Source organism: Mesoplodon densirostris, chromosome 5 (assembly GCF_025265405.1).
Source record: "Mesoplodon densirostris isolate mMesDen1 chromosome 5, mMesDen1 primary haplotype, whole genome shotgun sequence".
NCBI lineage: Eukaryota > Metazoa > Chordata > Mammalia > Artiodactyla > Ziphiidae > Mesoplodon > Mesoplodon densirostris.
Genome location: NC_082665.1, coordinates 144,637,223 through 144,659,347, shown reverse-complemented (window position 1 = coordinate 144,659,347; position 22,125 = coordinate 144,637,223). Strand labels below are relative to the sequence as shown.

At 35.4% G+C, this 22,125-nt stretch overlaps 1 protein-coding gene across 1 annotated transcript in view; it reads right to left on the bottom strand.

Moving 5' to 3' along the window:
* Positions 1-22,125, bottom strand: part of ATR (ATR serine/threonine kinase) — a 102,560-nt gene that overhangs the window by 25,675 nt on the left and 54,760 nt on the right. The window contains exons 27-36 of the mRNA XM_060099573.1: positions 21,168-21,378; positions 18,708-18,886; positions 16,696-16,860; positions 15,337-15,428; positions 12,795-12,886; positions 12,381-12,558; positions 11,022-11,201; positions 10,418-10,577; positions 8,299-8,478; positions 3,896-4,038 (exon numbers count right to left, since the gene is read on the bottom strand). Coding sequence (XP_059955556.1) covers positions 3,896-4,038; positions 8,299-8,478; positions 10,418-10,577; positions 11,022-11,201; positions 12,381-12,558; positions 12,795-12,886; positions 15,337-15,428; positions 16,696-16,860; positions 18,708-18,886; positions 21,168-21,378 — 1,580 coding nt within the window. The remainder of the gene's footprint in view (positions 1-3,895; positions 4,039-8,298; positions 8,479-10,417; positions 10,578-11,021; positions 11,202-12,380; positions 12,559-12,794; positions 12,887-15,336; positions 15,429-16,695; positions 16,861-18,707; positions 18,887-21,167; positions 21,379-22,125) is intronic.

The following is a 22,125-nucleotide window of genomic DNA, read 5'->3' as shown; positions in this document are numbered from 1 at the left end:
GATCCCATGAATTGCAGGTTCCACTGCCATGGGGGGAGGGGAATGAGGAGAGTTGGGAGGCCAGCTGAGGTTGCTTGGGTGCCTCTGCTGCATCTGGTATTGTAAGGTTCGTAGGGCTCTGCCACAGTGGACCTGGAGTTGTTGGCACCTCAGTGGCTGGAGGGACAGGGTCTCAGGCCCCACTGCCACTGTTTCCCAGTTACCCGTGGCCACAGGAGCTGCTGGGGCCAGGAGGCTAGAATCATGTGTACCTCCCTCCTCTGCCACTGTTGGGTTCTCTGGGGCTGCAGACTCAGTTGCTGTGGCTGGAGGGCTGGGTTTTGCAGGCACCACGTCTGCTGTTCCCTTGCTTTCACCTCCTCTATGTGTTTCAGTCCACCCACCTTTAGATGTACCAATATGTGGATTCCCCAGTGTGCTGGTGTGTTGAGCAGGAGTACCTTTGTTGTACTGTGGATGTTTTACTGGTTGTAGATTGATGGGGTGAGACAAAGGTAGCTTTTCACTCTGCCATATTGCTGATGTCACTCCAATCACAAAATGTATTTCTTAAACAATAAAACCTGAAAATTGAAATTGCTCCTTGATTTATGGGCTGCAGAATGGATGCTGTGTTAGCAGGCATGAAAATATACATCTCTATCAGAGTTCTTGGGTGACCAAGTGCATTGTCAATGAGCACTGACATTTTGAAAGGAAACTTTGTTTCTGAGCAGTAGATCTCAACCGTGGGCTTAAAATATGTAGTAAAACATGTTGTAAACAGATGTGGTGTCATCCAGGCTTTGTGGTTCCATTTACAGAGCACAGGCAAAATAGACTTAGCATAAATCTTAGGGCTCTAGGATTTTCAGAGTAGTAAGTGAGCACTGGCTTCAACTTAAAGTCACTAGCTGCATTAGCCCCTAATAAGAGAGTCAGCCTGTCCTTTGAAGCTTTGAAGCCAGGCATTGACTTCTCCTCTAGGTATGAAAAGATGGCATCTTCTTCCAATATAAGGCTGTTTTGTCTACATCGAAATTCTGTTGTTTAGTGTAGCCACCATTAATGATCTTAGCTAGATCTTCTGGATAACTTGCTGTAGCTTCTACATCAGCATTTGTTGCTTCACCTTGCACTTTTCTGTTATGGAGACGGTTTCTTTCCCTAAACCTCATGAACCAATGTCTGCTAGCTTCAGACTTTTCTTCTGCAGCTTTTTCACCTCTTTCAGCCTTCTTAGAATTGAGGCAAGGTAGGGCCTTGCTCTGGATTAGGCTCTGGAAATACGGTGTCCAATCTGATCTCTGTAAACTACTAAAATTTTCTCCATATCAGCAATAAAGCTGTTTCACTTTCTTATTATTCATGTGTTCACTGGAGTAGCGCTTTTAATTTACTTCAAGAACTTTTCCTTTGCACAACTTTCACAACTTGGCTAATTCTTTGGCACAAGAGGCCTAGCTTTTGGCCTGTCTCAGCTTTTGACATGGCTTCCTCACTAAGCTTAATCATCTCTAGCTTCTGATTTAAAGTGAGAGATGTGTGACTCTTCCTTTCACTTGAACACTTAGAGACCATTGTAGGGTTATTGATCGGCTTAACTTCAATATTGGTCTCAGGGAATAGGGAGGCCCAAGGAGAAGAAAAGAGATGGTGGAATGGCCAGTTGGTGGAGCAGTCAGAACACACACAGCATTTATGGAATAAGTTCGCTGTCTTGTATGGGTGCAGTTCATGGTGCCCCAGAACGATTACAATAGTTAACATCAAAGATCACTGACCACAGATCACCATAACAAACACAATAATAATGAAAAAGTTTGAAATATTGCAAGAATTAGCAAAATGTGAGTATACAGAGACCTGAAGTGAATAAATGCTGTTGGAAAAATGGAACTGACAGACTTGTTCAACACAGGGTTGCCACAAAACTTCAATTTGTAAAAAACACAGTATTTGTGAAGCTCAATAAAATGAGATATGCCTGTAATGTCCTCTCTTTCTTGAATTTAATTACCATTTAAATCCTACCTTCTTTACGAAGCCTACCAAACTTCTCTGGCAATGCAGTGCAAAGAGATACTTTTTTTTTTTTTTTTTTTTTGGCGATACGTGGGCCTCTCACTGTTGTGGCCTCTCCTGTTGCAGAGCACAGGCTCCGGACGTGCAGGCTCAGAGGCCATAGCTCACGGGCCCAGCCGCTCCGCGGCATGTGGGATCTTCCTGGACCGGGGCACGAACCCATGTCCCCTGCATCGGCAGGCGGACTCTCAACCATTGAGCCACCAGGGAAGCCCAAAGAGACACTTTTGATATCATGAAGCCAGTGGTTTGAGTTTTGACTTCAGATTTGCCCCAAATCCATGACTCCTGGACTTGTTTGGTTCATTTTTGGTATCTTGCAAATATCAAAAAGATATTTCTAATATTTATACCACTTATTTTGATATTTGATCACATTCTACTATGTACCATTATTTAAATATTTTGTGTGCTAAGGTTTCTCTACCCAATTGTACTGTAGCTCCTTGAGGGCAAACACTAATGCTTAATTAGCAATAACACAGTAATTCAATGACTCAGGGGAAAAGTATCGATAGCTGAGCATATTTACTCCTTTAAGCATCCATATGTTTTATTTTAACTACTATGGATAAAATATATTCTAAAATAGTCTTACTTTCTTAAACTGTACTTTTAAAAATCTCACACTATACCTAATAGTTTTACACATATCAAGGACTCCAAATAACTCGTTTTAGAAGAAATGTATTAAATAAATTCTGTATACCATGCATATGATACATGTGAAGACTAAAGAGCAAATGAGAGGTATTGCTCATTTTAGAAAAGAAAAATGAATTTAATAACTGTCCTCTGCTTATGCTTCCATTTCAAAATGCCAATATGCCAGGAATTCTTCCTCAATAACAAGTCATTAAGAATCAATAATAAATTAAATTAGGTTTGGATTTTATAAAACTTGAATTCCAGGGAGCTCCCTGGTGGCCTACAGGTTAGGATTCCAGGCTTTCACTGCCGTGGCCCAGGTTCAATCCCTGGTTGGGGAATTGAGATCCCACAAGCCATATGGCATGGCCAAAAAACAAACAAACAAAAAAACAAACAAGCAAACAAAAATTGAATTCCATTTTGGGAAGAAAGGCTTGGCCAAATCTTGCAATCCTAACACTGCTGATGAACAAAAATATATTGCTTTGATTCCTGAAAATATTGAACTGAGAAGTCAAAATACCTGATAATAGGCAACTTTAAATAAATTTATTACTATGAAGTAAGTTATTCATCAGTAAAGCAATGGTCCATGAGTATGACAAGAAAATGAGTGGAATGTTATTATTACTTCTTAGGAATTAATAATTTGTGATAATATAAACAGCAGGCATGAGACAATATACTATTTGACTATAATACACTAATATACTAAATTAAGTTACATTTCACCTGTTACCTAGTTTAAGTGATAAGCTCTTTCTACAAGTCTAATGTCAAAACCATTTTTATATATACTACTTCTTAGAGAATGGGCTGGAATGAAACATTCCACAGGCAATTAAATACAACCATTAAATATACTAGATTTAGGGTCTTCTGGAATTCTAGGGAAGGGGACTCAGAGGATGAGGGTCCAGAATTGGAAGGACACAATTTTCATTGTATATTCTCGGTACTACTGAATTTTAAAAAACATGCATATATTACTTATTCCATTAAAATAGTTATTATTTAAAGGGAAGGAAAAATTGTACAAAGAAAAAATTTATATCTCATCTAAGGTGATAATCATAAAGCAGAAAACATCCTACATATGCTAAGATCTGTGATAATAGTTCAATATCAACAGAGTCACCTTGATATATTTAATCAGCAAACATGCAGTTCTCACTCTCACCTTCCAAAGTGAAGGACTATATACCGAATGAGATCACCCTGCTTCTCCATTTTGTTGTCTGTGACCATGGGCATCAATTTGTCATAGTACTTGGCAAGGTAGAAATGCCCATCCTCCCACTCTGGCAGGAACAAGGTCACATCCTGTAAAAGATAACAGAGAATATCCACTTAATAAAACCCCCCACTATGATGGGAAGTAAAGTATAAATAGATAATTAGGGATCAAAATTATGAGACCAACATCTTGGCAGAGCAAAGTCAAAGGCAGACTGACTCTGGTGTAAATAAGGAATAGCTACTTTCTTACAAAGGTTTTCTCAGGATAGCTGGTGGGTTCTGGTGGGTTGCCCGCTGATCAACATGTCATGCTAATTTGCTATATAGGGAAAAACACTCCACTTACATTGCCACTTTATATGATACATCAAAATAATTTTCAGATGGATTAAGGTATTTCATGTATGTGTGTACAGGTATATTTTTATTGTTTTTAAAAAAAACCTCAGAGAAAGAAGAATATCAAATCTCTGAAGAGGACAAGACTTTAAAGGCATTCAAATATGGTTTAAAAAAGAAATCACATATCTTATTTTTCTCTAAGATCTACAAGTTACTGCCCTCTCTCTCAACTCCTTCATAATCAGGCTTCTGAAAAGAATTCTCCAACTCACCGTCATTCCTCAAACTATTTCTTTTTGGTTCAGTAGACACCACTCCACTAAAGTAAACAGACATACTTTCCAATTCTGATCTCACGTGAGTGACCTCTCTTCAGCATGTTTCTGTTGTCCGTGCCATCTCTTCTTTGAATCACTTTCTTCCTTTTGCTTCTGTGAGGCCACGATCTTCCAAGTTTTCTCCTACCTTTCTGGCCACTCCTACTCAGTCACCTTTGTCATTTCCTCTCCCTTTCCCTTATATTTGTATATTGTGTGTGCTTTATTAATTTTTAATTATATTATTTGAAATGTGATGGAAAATACATAGAACAGCTGAGTAAAAAAAAAATGTTTAATAAAGCTCAATTCTTAATTCAAGCAAATTTGAGAACACAGTTTAGACCAGGAACCTTAAAATGAGATCTTAAGTTTCCTCCAAATCTAATCCTAAAACCTTACAGATACAAACCTGCTTGTGGATAGAGGACAGAATGACATGATTAGATGTATGGAACAGATGCTGGATTCATGTGCCTAAAACTGGCCACTGGGACGAGGCTCCCAGTGTGCTTTTCCCATCTAGTCACAGGAGAAGCGAAGGGAATGAAGGAAAATGCTAATTAAGGTTGCTTCTAAAAAGATATTTTCAATCTGGTTTCATCATCTTTCTATCTCCCTTACTTTCCTTTCCTCCTCCCTCCCGCTCTCCTTCCTTCCTGGTTTAAGTTAAAATTTTATTTTGGAAAATAAAATTTACATACAGAAAGATAAATCTTATATGCAAAGCTTGCTCAATTATCACAAAGTGATCACACCTATATAAGAACTCCAGAAACACGAGCCTCCCCCTTCGCCCTCCCAAACACTACTCCCTTTGTTTTCCTCCCAAATAATCACTACTACAGATTAAATATTTGTGTGTTGTCCCCCCTCCCCCCTCGCCCAATTCATATGTTGAAGCCTAATCCCCAATGTGATGGTATGTGGAGGTGGGGCCTTTGGGAGGTGATTAGGTCACAAGTGTGGAACCCTCATGAATAAGATTAGTGCCCTTATAAAAGAGGCCCCAGGGACCTCCCTTGCCTCTTCTGCCATGTGAGGTTATAAGGAGAAGATGGCTGTCTATGTAAGCAGGGCCTCACCAGACTGAATCTGCTAGCACCTTAATTCTGGACTTCCCAGCCTCCAGAACTGTGAGAAATAAATGGTGCTTAGGCCACCTAGTATATGGTATGTTTGTTATAGCAGTGCAAATGGACTAAAAACAACCACTATCTCCATTTCTGATACAATAATTTTGTTTTGCTCATTTCTGAACTGTATATAAATGGAATCATACTACATGTATGATTTTTTAATATGACTTTTTTCCTTCAACATTAAGTTTGGGAGAACCATTCAAGTTGTTGGATGTAACTTTGGTTTGTTGGTTTTCACTGCTATACATACAGTATTCCATTATAGGGATATGTTATAATTCGTTTATCCATTCTATAATTTATTGACATTTCTACTTCCAGGTTAAAATCTACAAATAACGTTGGTATAAACATTTTTGTACATGTTCTATGGAGACATGTTGAGCATTGGTAAAGTGGCTGTCACAGTATTATCACCTTTAGGAGAAAACACCAAACTGTTTTCCAAAATGATTGTAATAACTTATACTTCCAGCAGCACTGTATGAGCGTCTAAATGCTCTATAGCCTTGCTAACACTTGAAAATATCAATCTTTTAAATTTTAACCATTCTTGTAGGTATATAGTGTTAGCTCATAATACTTTTCTTTAAACTGAACAGCAGTTGATTTATAATATTGTATTAGTTTCATCATAATACTTTTAAAATTTGCATCTATTCCTGTCTACTACAGTGAACATATTTTCTTTTTTTGGGTCATTTATATATATCCTTCTGTTAAGTCTTCTATTCAATTTTAAAATTGAGTTGTCTGTATTTTTCTTATTGACTTTTAAGAGTTCTTATTATATTCTGGATATAAGCCTCACTATTTATGTATTGCAAATATCTTGTAATCTATTGCTTACCTTTACATTCTTTTAAAAAATATTTATTAATAAATATATATTTTTATTTTTTAAGTAAAAAATAAAAGCTGACGTACAATATCATGTTAGTTTCAGGTGTACTACATAATGATTTGACATTTGCATACACTATAAAATGATCACCATGATAAGTCTAGTAACCACCTGTCCCCATACAAAGTTATTACAATATTATTGACCATATTCTTTATGCTGTATGTCTCCATGACTTATTTATTATATAACTGAAAGTTTATACCTCTTAATCCCCTTCATCTATTCCCCCCCACCCACTTCCCATATTTCTTGCCTTTACATTCTCAATGGTATCTTTTGATGAACAGAAATTCATAATTTTAAGTTAGTCAAATTTACTAATCGTTCCTTTTATAGTTATTGTTTTTGATCTGTTTAAGATGTCCTGAGCTACCTCTAGGTTTGAAGATACTCTCCTATATTCTATTTTGGGACCTTTATTATTTTGCCTTTCACATTTAGATCTACAATCTACCTGAAGTTTATTTTTGTTTATGTTGTAAAGAAGGGATCAAGTTTGATTTCTCCTCCCATAAGCTATCCAAATAACACAACAATGTTTATGGAAAAGATTATTCTCACAACTCTACAATACCACCTAGAATCTGTTTCTGGGTTCTCTCTTCTGTTCTATTGGTTATTTGCCTAGCCTTACATGAACACAACATCACCTTAATTTCTATACCTTTATAATAAGTCTTGAAACACCTCCTGGTTATTCTCACTTTGCCCCTCTAAAATATACTTGTCACACTCCACTCTTTTCTGCTCTATAACCCAAAAGATTGACATTGCTGATTTCTATCAGTGGGCCTATTTGCCTTCTGGAAATTGTTCTTCTTATAGTTCCCCCATGATTGTTCTTTCCTTAGCAGCTGTTTCCAGCTGGGCCACATAGAATTTTGAGTTATGCATGTGTATTGTGGTATTCAGTCAAAGACTCAGTGGTGATTCTAATGCAGATCTACAACTTTTTGTCTAACTCCTTTTTCCTGGTTAGTATGCTTCACAATTCTAGCCATCCACTCTTATTTTATTATATTGTATCTTCTATATTCTATGTTTTAAATTTTTTTCAGTTCCTTTTCTAACTCCTTGAGATGGATTCTTAGCTTATTAATTTTGAGCCTTTATTTTCTTCTAACATATATAAATAATATTTCAAATTCCCTGTAAGAATGGCTTTAGCTGAATCCAAGTTTTGCTATGTCATATTTTTATTATCATTCAGTTCAAAGTATTTTTCAATTTCCATTGCCATTTTTTCTTTGACCCATGGGTTACTGAGAAGTATCTCTTTTCTAACACCATCTATGTAAGGCTTAATACGTAGTAAGGAAGGTATATACTGTGTTTGTTCAAAAATTTTAAGGCCAGGCTGTGGTTAACTTTGGGAAGGAGGATGAAAGGGTGAGTTCTAGAGCCTTAAGAACATTCTACTTCTTGACATGGGTGGCGGTTTCATGACTATATTTATTTTGTGATAATTCTTCCAACTATATACTTATGTTATATATTCACTAAAAAGTCAAAAAAGCTTCCTGGCTATTTTTATACATGTGCTCTTCCCATATGGACCTTAAAATAATTTTATCTATTTTCAAAAACAACAAAAAAAGTGAGTTTCTAACTGAAATTGCATTATACATTCACTTACCTTATATTTTTTCATAACTGCATTGCTTTCAAAGTTAGCTGTTTCTTCCATAAAACGGCCCACTAGTAGCATAGCTCGTCCATGGATTAACATGTTCTTACTTTCGGTTGGGGCTTTATTTTCAGGAAAACATAACTCAACACCCTTCTGAAGAACAATTAGTGCCTGGTGAACATCACCCTGAAAGAAAAAAGGCAACAACAAGCCTTTTAATTTAAGAACATATTTCCATTTTCTGAAAAGCAAATAAAATTGTTAGAATTTAAAGTTCATAAGATATTTTATGTATAAATCTATTTGTAATTTCATGTTCATCTCTCATTTTCCTCCTATGAAAGCAAAATCCTAAAAAGGAATCATTGCTTCATTTCATATAGAACTCCTGTATTCATTCAGTCACTTGTTTTTTACAGTCAGTCAAAGTGCAGGGCACTGAAGATATATGTAGATGATTAGGGATAAACAAACATAAATATGACAAAATCTCTGGCTTAAAAAAGTTCACAGCCAAGTGAGGAAATAAACTATAAAACAACAACACAATGTGCTAAGTGTTATTAACAGAAGAATATACATGCATATTATGTAGGAAAGAGAAGACAGTCTGCTAAATCTACCTGAAGATATAGGAAAATGGAGTTGAGCAGTGGTCAGGCAAAGTAACCACATGAGGAAAATCTAAATTAGGTCTTAAAAAATGAGTAAAAATTTTCCTGGCAAAGAATTCAGTGAAGGACACTCTTGGTAGAAGGAATAATAATTTTAGTTGAGAAAAAGGCAAGTAGTCTGGTTTTAGCTGAAGATTAAAGGGTTTGTGAGATAAAGGGTTTGTGAAGACTAAAGGGTTTGTGAATACTAAAGGGTTTGTGAGAACCGAACCTGAAGAGGTAGGCTGAGACTCGATGAGAAAGGGTCTTGTGTACTTTCTAAAGTTCTGACTTAATCCTAAAGCCATGAAGAATACTTCGAAGGATTTTAACTGGGGGAGTGACATGATTCAGTGTGCATTTTAGAAAGATGACAGACCGCAGTAATGAACACCAAGAAATGGTGAGACCTCAAAAAAAACTGTTAATATTGCCAGAGGGTGTAAATGCTAAGGGCATGAAGGAAAGCAGCAAAGATAAATAAGAGGGAGAGGATTCAAAAGATATTTCTAAGGTCAATTTAGTCTCCAACTTGATGTGGAAAGTAAGGGAGAGGAAGAAGTTCAAGATGATGCCCAGATTACTGTCATAAATGAGAGGATGTGATAGAGTTCTACTCAGAAAAATAAGGAATATGGGAGGAGAAACAGTGAATTTTACATGATGAATTGCATTTTGAGCATACTGAATTTAAGGTACTACAATACATACATGTTCTAGCACTAGCTCTGAAAATGACGTGACTAATGCAGGCTGAATTATTACTTTCATCTCCCATCCAGGAAACATCTCCCCTGTCCTTTCTTAGCCACCATAAAAGTTGGTTTAATCACAGATGGCACCAACTATAGTTGCTAACTGTCAATTTCAGAACATGCTCTGCCTACTACTAATTCTAGACTGGTGGCAAGCATGAGGAGATATGAAAGTAAGAGTCCTTTAAATCTGCGGCATGAGCTTTTCAAGGAGTGTATATTTTAAAAGCCCCCTTCTTATAACTGTAGCTTTCATCTGAGGATTGCTGAGGACGTTTGTTCTGAAGCTAAGCCCTTTCTGACAGGCTAGGTTAGAAGTGGATCTTTACAGCAACAGTGGCACGTCTACACAAAACTAATTATCTGCCAAGAATGTAATAAGGACAGTGTTATGTTCACCTAAACATTTCTTGAGTGCACTCATGTATAATATATATATAGAAGGTAAAAGCAAAGTAAGAATTGGTCATTTCCCTCAAGAAAAAAATGGAAGACAGATGAAAACAGAAAGAACTGCACTTTCAGTCTTGAAATGGGAAAATATTTGGGGACTTCAGGATAGAAGGAAGTTTCTTCCAGATGATGGTAGATAAATGATGCAGAAAGGTGACAGAAAAAGAAGGTTCTGAATTTAGATTAGGGATCTAATCTCTGTCATGCCTTTGTAGGAAGTACCTATGATGGAAGTATGTACGATGACGCCCCCTTGGCCATTACCTTGGACCACAGCCACTTTGCCCTTTCCACATACAGTTCAGCAAGTCGTGATTCTCCAGCATTAAGGAGAGCATTGTAGGCTGTCTGGTGGTGACCAGCCTTTCGAGCTACTCTGGCACTCTGTAGCCAGCATTCTCCAACCATTTCTTTGTAATCTGGTCTAAAGGAATGTGACAAAACGGGGAGGGGGGGAGAGCATTTTTAAGCACATCCAACAGCTTAATTAAAATATCTCTTCCCAACATGGAACCTTCTCAATATATCTTTTCAAAGGTATCAAAGAATATTTATTTGTTAAAAAACTAATTTTAATTTTCTTAGAGTTCTCCATTGTTATCAATTACAAGCCTATGAAGACCTTACTATTGACTTATATCTGTACCTCCTCCAGATACGTTTTCAACATTAAAAAAATGATATGTTGCACATAAAAGTAATTTTTAAGTTCTAGGCTCATTTTACCTATGTAGTGTAGACTTGACAACTGACAATAGAAAAATACAGATTCAGAGAGAAAATTAGGAAAGATAAATACTCCCAAGTAATATGCAAATATAATACTAAATTCACAATAACTGACATGCAAAAAAAAAGTGTGTAAAACCTTTTGTTGAGGCTTAATAAAGCTCTCCGGAGAGCCAGTATGGGCTCCTTTGCTCTGTAGGAATTCTGGGTCATTTCCAGTCGAGCTACCCAATTTAGTGAATCTTCTTGAGTACTGTCACCTGGAGACTGGTGAAAAACTGGTTTGACGCTATGCTCCAACTCACACAACATGTGCAATCTGAAGACAGATAGAGCCTATGTTAATATGTTATCATAGTCAGCCATATTAATCTGACATATAAAGCATGTACTTTAAATTAACCATGAAGAATATGAAATGTGCAGTTTTCTTTGGAAGAACTTTAACCAATATATATTCTTGGTATATAAACAGTAACATTTATAACTTTTCAAATTGGGTATAAACACTAATTTATGTTGATTTGAATAGTCAGTGCTTTGCTATGATCCCTAGACACCTCTAATTAAATTGGAGAAGGGTATATAAAACTAAATTCAAATGTATGAAAGCCAGACTTTACCACCTGTATAAAGATAAAAGAAAATATAAATCAATGTAAATATTTGTATATATTGCTAGTGCTATTGTAAGAGGACCTGGCATAGTAGATGCCAGTAAAAAATTGTGAAATGAATGCAATTTTAATTTTTTTTTCCCTAAGGCTGAGGGAAACATTTGTGATACGTTCAAATTAGCTTTTTTCCCATGTCTATAACCCAGTGTTCAAGCATGCAGTTGAATAGCTACATAACTGAATTAATCCCAGTGGTCCAATCTCTGGTTTCATTAAGCTGTTACCAAAGGGGCTGATACAAAATATAATTTTAAAAATAGCATATATTTCTTTTTAATTTACTGTTGTTCAATTACAACATATGTTTTATTCTTTTCTTCAGGTAAATTAACAGACCTAAAATGTTTTCCATCATTTTCTTCCTTACCTCTAAAAATTAATATTACTTGTAATATTAATAGTACTTGTGAGTAATGTAATACCTACATTTGAGGGGGGAGTGGGAAATGTCAAATGCATTTCTCAAAGAGAAAAGGAAAGGGAACCAACAAGTACTGAGCACCAATGTGCCAGGCAGAGTAGACGTCTAGTTATTTAGGTTATATAGAAAATAAACTATGACATTACAACAAGACAAATGTAAGATATTTTTGCTATTTTTTAGAAGTCTCATAATTGCCTCTCTAATTAAAAGGATGTATGTTAGAATATTTTTAGAAAACTATAGATAGGGTGATTGTGAGGTAAAAAAATGAAAAGAGCCATTTTGTGAGCTCTGCGTAACACCAAACACACTATCATTTATTTAGCGAGCACAAAATTCCAAGCCTGTCATATGACACCTACAGACCAGGAATATAAAAATGGAAACCTCAAAATACCTCACAATATATTCATATCCTCGTTGGTAAGAGCCTCTTTCAAAGCTTGCAGCTGAAAGAGGTACAATTTGTTCTGCTCTCACTAGTTTCAATGTGTCATAAAAAGCTGTGATATCTTTTTTTTTAGCTGATAATAATAACTGTCCCAGTCTGACACTCCATGTTGTAGATTTCCCATCTGAAAAACAAATGAAGAGTCAAGGCATGCCATGATAGCTGGATCCCAGAACAAGCTTTATTTCATTTGATAAAATGGTCAAAAGAAATCTGGAACAGATGGTTTCATTCCACTTTGAACTTAAACAAGGCAATCATAAAACAAGCTGAGAGATTAATTACGAATGTTGCTTAGCTACTTAAGTCTAAATATTTATGGCATATTAAAACTGCTTATATTTTAAGAAGTAATTTTACCTGCTGCCAAATAGTTTTCTACCAAATCCCACTGTGACAATTTCCAAGCTGCTTCCACTCTGTATGTGTTTAATTCATCTGTCCATTCAGACCTGTTAAAAGAAATCCGTATCATTTAAACATTTATTTAAAGTGGCATTTAGAGATTTTTTTCATTGGTTTAGATACTCTATTTATTGTAGTTATTTATTGCTCTATTCATTGTATTGTATTTTGCATGTAGGTACAAAATAATTATCTCTATCCAAAACAACCCCCCAAATTGTAATGTTTCCAGTCCCCCAAAACATTTTTTTCAATAATTACTTCTGATACAGCCATTTAAAAATGCTGTTTTTTTGGACAAATTTGCCATATATTAGAGCAGAATTAATGGCTGGATAATTACAAAGAGCAGTTGTAAAATGAGCTGCATGTTTAACTTGAACAAAGGGCAGGGAGAAAAAAGAGCCAACTGAACATACATGCATTCAGAGGTAAGCAATTCTAATAACTTGGTATTTTGAATTAAATTTAAGACAAAAAACATAGAAGCTGGTGGGGTAGGTTGAGCACTGGGGTACATAGGACACTCAATAATAAAGGCATAACAATGTTACAAATTATGTGTCAACAGTATGACAAAGGATACAAAATTAGCTACCTAAAATACATAACTATTCTTAAATTATTTTCAGTTACTTTAAAATTGGGGTTTTTAAAAGCAGCATTATATAGGTAATTATTTTTTCTAAGTATCCTACTTATGTGACACTAAGATGGCTAGTGATGTTTAGATCATGACTGTATAGAAGAAGCTATACTTCCCCATGTTTCTTCTTTATTAAATCATACAATTTGAATACCTGCTATATGCTAAACCCTCAGCTAGGCACATTTTTCTATTTAATTACCTAATAATACCAAAGGTACACATACTATAAATAAGGTAACAGAGTCAGGGAGGCTGGGATCAATGCCCTTAACAGCCCTCCTTGTTCCTTCTGTAGTAAAAACACATAAAGAAAACATAACAAATGAGTCAATCAATTTTTATTTAAAAAAACTAAAGTAGTAGCATAAATATCAAAGATTCTCTAATGTCTAAATACCACCAAGAACAATTTAGAACAAAGCTAAAAGAAATACAACAGAAATATAATTTTCAAAAGTCCAACTTTGAATAACTTCACTAGCTTATCACTCGATGCCAAAGTATCAAAATTTTAGGATACAAATCTGAGTAGAATTAGCAGGAGTTGCTCTCCAGAGGGGATATATCACACCAAGAAGTACCAAATGGCAATGAGGATCAGGCTGTGAGAACTTACTTCCATAAATGTATTAAAAAAATGATTGTGTAGGTTAAGCACAGTCAATAATTTTGGAGAAATATTTGTTTAAAATGCAAATATTCTCCCCAAGGAAAACTCATCCCCTCAATGACCATTTGCTTCAATGATACAGTATCCTTCATTGAATATTGAAACTTGCCTTTTCACAAATCAAACAATCAGGAGGCTCTATGTATCCCAGATCCAAAGAGAAGACTGTGCAGTGTGCATCATAAGGAAACATGACACCTCGGCTTGAGCCAAAACAAACTTTCCCAAATTTCTGCAACCCCTTTATTCACAAGGTCTCTCAATTAATCTGGAGAAACATATCTAAAACATATAACGAATCTTTCCTTGCTTCCATAAAGCTTCTTTCATCATTTCGTAAATCCACTAACCATCCAACTAACACTGAGCTTCTCTACTCCCAGACACTGTAGAACAGTGATCTTTAAAATCACAGTTTGGAATTTATAGAAACTGTACTTAGAAGAGATGTTTTCAGTGTGAACTAACTAAAAACAGTGGCCTGTGCTCTTTGGCAAACTAAGATCCCATCTCTTTTGACCAGATCTCACTGTCCAGAAAAGTCAACTGGGGTCTGGTAAATACATTAAGGAGTAAGGCTTTTAGCTTGCAGAGCAAGGCAGCTTCAAGAGCACAACCAACCTCTCTAGTAATTCTCTAAACTAGAAGAACCATGCATGTCTTAATCTCTGCCACATGTAAGTACTTTTTGGGGGGGTATTGTTTGGTTTGCTATAAGGAACCCCTTTTCTTTAGGAAAGGAAGGCTGCTTTCATTTTTACTAGTCTTTTAGGAGAAAATCAACCCACACATTCTAGAGCGGTATTCCTTAGTTCAGTCACAAAGTTTCCCTCTCCCCAGCACAGAAAATAACTGGTGCTGATAATGTAGGCAGAGGTTAGATATCTTCTGGAAATACTAATATGAGCTTCACCAATAGTAGGTGAAGTCTTACAGGTTCCTGTCATAAAGCAAATGTAATTCAAGGATGACTCTTTGCAGAGAAGATAAGCTGTTAAGTGCTAGATTGACTTAAGAGACAGTAGGAAAAGTTATTCTTTGGTGTTTATCTCCAACACCATGAAAACAAAAAAGATTTCATTACTTTAGTAAACATTACTTCAACCCAATTAATTAATTAAAAATTTCCCATTCCAAACCAACAACAAAAGAAAATCATTCTTTTAAAAAAACATTACCTGTTAGCATGCACTCCATTCACCTGAGTGATTACAGTAGACAGCTGACCAAGACCTAACATGGACTTCACTACGCCATGATAGTGAATGATCTGGAAATTTAAAAGTATTTAAAATAGCAACTGTTACAAATATATCTTAGGAACCAAAAAGTGTTTAACTGATATTCATTAAAAAATGCTATTTACCTCACTGAGCCTACCTTTCTTAGTTTAACAACTGACTTGCTTGGCTATATGGCAGAGCCCTCTACCGATGTCCTAAACACATCTGAATTTTTTTTTTTTTTTTCTTTTTGCGGTATGTGGGCCTCTCACTGTTGTGGCCTCTCCCGTTGCAGAGCACAGGCTCCGGATGCGCAGGCCCAGCGGCCATGGCTCACGGGCCCAGCCGCTCCGCGGCATATGGGATCCTCCCAGACCGGGGCACGAACCCGTATCCCCTGCATCAGCAGGCGGACTCTTAACCACTGCGCCACCAGGGAGGCCCTGAATTTTTTTTTTTAATGGAGACAACCTACAAAAAATCTCAGATTGCATTTATTATCTTTTCCAGATATAGTCTGATTTTTGGTTCAGATCAAATATAAAAGTAACAAGTACTCCTTAATACTTTGTTTAAAGATTATTTGTCATATTATTTCTCACGTAAAAATTAAAACTCAAACATCACAATATTATTAATATCGATTTTGGGCTTCAGTAACTGAAAAGTTAAATAGGATTGTGAAATATTCTTTAAAATTGAAAATAAGCCTGTGAAAAATAAAGGCCCTACACACTGAACTTTTGAGAAAGTGAACATGTCAATTATGACAAAAAGGAATACCCCGAGATTAGAGAGGATCTAAGCCAAGATTATAAATCAGTGATTCTAAACCTGTTCCAACATACATGAGATATGCAACGTCCCCCCGTTAGCAGCTGTAGTCCAGTGATTCTAAGGGACCATTTCAGAGATTCCCAGATGGTGATGGGGGCATGTGTAACCTGAAAAAGTTTCTTAGGCTGTAGAGAATCACCATTATTATTAAGAATTGATGCAAGTCTTATACTTTTAACAGCAAACTAAAATTATATCAATTTTAGAGTAATGGAACATAGAGTTTAATTAAGTATACTTCACAGTAAATCTCATTTATTTGGGAGTTTGTAAGGTCACAGAAATTTGGTATTGGAAGTGATCTCTGAGATCCTCCAGCATGTCTCTAATTTTATCAATCAGGACACTCAAGTTCAGAGATGGTTAAATATTTTCCAGACACACTGTGACACTGGTAGAGACAGTATTGAAATTAAGGTTTCCAAAGTTCCTAGTTCAGAGTTCTTTTTGTTACAAGGCCTTTCATTTATCTCTTACCTGGTCTGGTTCTAACTGAATAGCCCTGTCATAACAAGCAGTGGCATCCCTCAGTAAGCCGATGCTTTCATGTTCAAGGATCTGTTCTTTTAGAGATGGTTCTGCCTTTCGAATTGCGCTTACTCCAGCCACTCCATCTGGTTCATGCATAGCAGCATACAATTTCTTTGTTCAATCGTTAAAAAACAAGGGGGGAAAAACACAACTGGAAATAAAACTATAAAGCCACCAGTTTATGTAAAAAAGATATAAGAATTTTTTTCTCAAAGCAACAATATGTATTTGTTTCAAGATAGATTCACAGTGAAACTGCAAACTTATTTCCAGGCATTCTGTTCCACTTAAATATACTCATATTCCACTTAAATACAAATCTATACTAGTAACTGTTATTGATAATGAGAGCTGTAAAGAACCTCAAAGTCGTGAACTCTTTTAAAAATCCAATATATCATAAATTCTGTTGAGTATAGTTTATAAGTATTTTATTGCATTTTAAAACTTAAAAACATTTAAAACAGCATTTTAATATATTCATATTGAGATGCTTTCAAGAAACACAAGACACTAAATCTGGGTCCAAAGGAGATATTCAGGCTGAAGATAAAAATTTGGGAGCAATTAGCACAAAGATGGCAGGGGAAAGGATGAAATGATTTAGGAAATGAATAGAGGGAGGGAAGAAAAGAGGACTGGGGAAGGACATCAGAGTACTTGTATATTTATAGACAAGGAAGAACTAACAAATGAAACTGAGAGGAGAAACCAGAGTAGTTTGAAGAAATCTGGAGAATGTGGTATCCCAGAAGTTGTGAGAGAAAAGAAAATACCTTAATAAAGAAGTGGTCAAATGATGCCATGAGGTTAAGAAAATGAGGACCGGGAAGCATTTATTGGATTTGGTAACGTGGAGGCCACCAATTTTCTTAGCAAGAGTAGAGTCAGTGCAATGGAGAAAGAACTCTTGTTGGAACGGGCAAAGGGTAAATGGGAAGTGAAGAAGGAATACAGAGAAGATGGGCAGTTCTTTTTAAAACTGACTGTGAAAGGAAACAGAAAGATGGGAAGTAACTGAAGAAGATACTGTAAGATCAAGGGAATTATAAAAAATTAAGATTTTTTACAGGTGACACCAGAGCATGTCTATATGTTCTATGTACTCTGGTTGAGAAAGAAAAATTAATGATATTGGAGAAAGCAGGAATATCTAAAGGATTGAAATCAAGAACAAAAGTAGAAGAACTGAATTTTGGCAGGAAGGGATCCTTCCTTAGGAACAAGAGAAGGGAAGAAAGGGAATATGGTACAGATGCCAATGTTTTTTCGGATTTGGTAGACATCTGGCTTCTACTTTCCTAATGAACAACGAAGCAAGATCATCTCAACAGAGTAAGTAAGGTGGAAGCAGAGAAATGAAGAGAAGGTAAGAAATAGTCATCTTGAAGAGTGCGAAAGTAGTCTTTACTAGAGAAACATAGAATGACTGAAGGCAGGGTTAAAGAGTCCCACTGATGTTTGAGATTATGAATTGAAAGGAAAACCAGTTAAAAATCCATTGTGTGATTTTTCTCCAGTGATGTTCAGCTGCTTACATGCAGACACTGGGAAAGCAGATGGGTGAGTTTATCCAGCACTAGAGTCTTACAAAGTGAATACAACACAGAGGGAGAAAGATGAGGGAGCTGAACATCCTTGTAAAGTAATGACTTTAACAATGAACAAGAGACTCAGAGCTAGACAAGGAGAAAAAGACAGGAGAGGACTAATCACCCAAAGAGTACAAGCTACTCATTTTCCAGTTCTCTCACCACACTCTGCTTTTTGACCTGAAAAGAAGCCCAACAATCTTGACCTCTTATTTAATCCACTGTATTAGGTCCACTGGCCCTTACTTTCTTTTCTTCCCTACACAGTCATAGTATTATCGTCTAAACCAATAAAATGAACAATCTAAACATAAAAGACTGGCAATATTAAATGTCATTATTAAGTTCACTATATTAATATCAAACCTGTAAAAATCCAAGATGCTCTTGAATATTTTGCTTCTTTTCTGTAATAAATGATTCAAAGTGCATTACAGCTCGTGTGTATGCTTTGGAGCGAAAGGACGCTACTGCCAGAGTATCCTGAGGTATGAGGTCTAGAAAACGAGTTACACTCTGATAGTCTTCATAATCCACAGTAGGTGCTAGATTATAAAAAGATAATTGAGTAATTAAAGACTGAGAAGATGAAATTTTAAAAGTATCCATTTAAATTTCAATTTATTTATTTTTAATTTATTTCATGAAATAAATTAATCTAAATGTATTAGGGTATCTTATTTAGAATGTAATTACCAACAAGAAGATTGCTCAGAAGATTCCTGCTCCAACAGCACCATTATGACTTATCTTGCCTTGAACAGTCATTTAACTTATTTGAGCTTCTGTTTCCTCATTTTTAAAAGGGAAATATTAGTATCTGTCTTGCCTTACTTACAATGTTGTTGTGACAATTACATGTAAATTTATATTAAATGTTGAGGAGATATAAAGATGATACAAAAGATACAAAGATGGGTTATTTATTATTAATAACTATAAAAACACTGATAAAGTATAGCTGTTAGTAGGGAAAAAGCAGAATTATAGAAATAGCCTTCTTTTTAATTTTAAAATTCTTTGTTAACAATCTGTTTTTTTCCTGTGTTGCTATATATACAATATTAACTAATACAATGGAAATAAAAAGTAAAAGTACCTTTCAAGTAAAATCACAAATACTTTAAAAAGGTAATTTTTTTAAAGAGTCTAAGAAAAGACCTAACTGAGAAACTTCTGGACTATCCAGTTTAAGAATTCTTATTTAAAACTTATAAAATTTAATAATGACTCATAACAGCATGTAGAAAACAGGAAACAAATAAATTTCATAATCAAGACAGTAAATTTAAAAGAAATTATATTTAAAATAAATTCTTTACTTCCATCAAAATTTGTAAATCACTTCAAATTATGAGAAATGTTAAAGAATTGTACTTTTGAAACATTACAAATGTTACTCTTAAAAGCTAGAATTTTCATTACTTAGTAAGAAATGGTAATAACAGAGTTCACGTTTGGTTTTTTGGTTATCATTTTCACATGCAGAAACAGAAACAAACATTCAATTGTTGAAATAATGTAAAATATATCAATAATTAGTCTTACTGCAGAGAAAAACATTCCCCTAAACATAATTATTTGCAAGTCCAAAAAATCTGAGAAAGATAACAAACTGTTGTGCTTAACAACAGGAATGTATGTGCTTCCACAGATATAGGAACAAGAGGGAGATGCTCACAAACTGAGAACTTGGTGTAAGTGAAGGCCTCTTTAAGGGTCTTAGTCAGTTTTTCCAATTAGCCTCGAAGCTTTGGGGGAAAATCATGTGATCCCACTAAAATGGCTAAAGTATACAAGAAGCAGAAGTATCATATACTTTACCCACGTGCTGCAAGAATGAAAAACACAAAAGTTCAAAGACATTAAGAGTATCTATTAATGTCTGATGAATATAATTCTTCTCATCAAGTGCTTGTATCATAGGGGCAAGTGTCATTTTAAACTCTAATGAGATTCCTCTTTTAGTCACTTTTGTGGGAGTTGTAATATCACAGGGAAAGAAATAGCACGATAGTAGGTGTAGCAGGGTATAGTATAGTAACATATATTAAGCATATCTGGAGAGCCTGCTGGATACCAAACACTACCAGAGAAGGGGAAAAGAAGAATAAAAAGAATGAGATGAATTAAATAAAGAAAAAAAATAGGCCATGAAATGAATGAAAGTAAACTCTTTGAAATTTAAAACTTAAATGTGGAAAAGACTGCAAAGAGTATCTTATAAGTGAAAAAGTATAAAGAACACTTCACTATTCATATATATACACACTTAACAATTTATATCATCACCATCCCAATTAATCCTCAATCTTCTAAGGGAGATAAAATCAACCCTATTTTATGCAAAGAAAAATTAGGTATGTGTTTTGCTTAAGGAAGTGACAGTAAGAATTTAAAGAGAGGTTTTCTAACTATAAATTCACTTCTCTTTCTCAGTAAAAAGGCCACCTTAAGGCGGAAAAAAAAGGCATGCAAGAAAACATAGGTCTTTTATTTTTTTTTTATTTTTATTTTTTTGTTTTTTTAGCGATACTCAGGCTTCTCACTGTTGTGGCCTCTCCCGCTGCGGAGCACAGGCTCCGGACGCGCAGGCCCAGCGGCCACGGCTCACGGGACCAGCCGCTCCGCGGCATGTGGGATCCTCCCGGACCGGGGCACAAACCCACGTCCCCTGCATCGGCAGGCGGACTCCCAACCACTGCGCCACCAGGGAAGCCCAACATAGGTCTTTTAAAAGCTAATGCTTAAATTACAGAACTGATACAGAAAGGAGCTAACTGCTTAATAATTAAGAGAAGGAAGTATACAGAAGTTATGACTTACTCATGGAGTCCACCTTATCTCTGTTTGATTTGCCTTGTGGAAATTTTTCAGCATTCAGTGCCTGAAATTTGTGCCTTGCCCACTGTGTGAGATGGTCAAGCATGGAGAACACAGTCTGTGTACTGAGCTGACACAGATCAGATGCACTGTCTTGGGTACTTATGGTATGCTGATCGTCATGCTTAAGAACTGCCATAATTTCTGCATAAACCTAAGAAGAACCATTTTATGGTGAATAATATGTCTGTATGATATCATTTTACTATTACCTGACATATAAGACTAACCACTTTAAGGGAATAATTTTCAAAAGAAAAAAATCCATCATAGATTAATAATAAATCATTTTTCTCATCTATAATTAAGCCAATAAAATGTTTCCCTGAAAAGAAAATATACTGTAAAAGAGTCACGAGAGTAAATATAAAAATATTTTAAAATTCTTCTAGATTATTCAATAAATGATCATGAAACTACTTGTTAACTAGTAGAAAATAAAACTTTAAACAATATCTCACAGTACCTGTAAAAAATCAATTTCAGAGTAATTGAAGGGCATGTTAAAACAAAAGGATCAAAAAAATGTAGGAAAATATGTTCATGACATTGGATAAGAGAAGGCATCACATAAAAGGTTTAAATTAAAAAGCTATAAAAGATTTATAAATTTGGCATTTATATTTAAAATTTCTGCATGGCAAAAGGTATAAACACAAAGGTTAAAAAGAAAACCACTAACTGGAAAAAATTTCTGTGAGGTATGACTGGCACAAACTGGTATCCAGAATACATATCAAACTACCAATTATTTAAAAAGGACACACACATACACAACCACAAATAGGTAAAGGATATGAACTAAGCAGTATACAACTCTGATAAATAAAAGTATAAAAAAAGGATTTTGTAAGTGTTTTCATATGTACTTACATATTATAGCATACCTTGATCTACATTT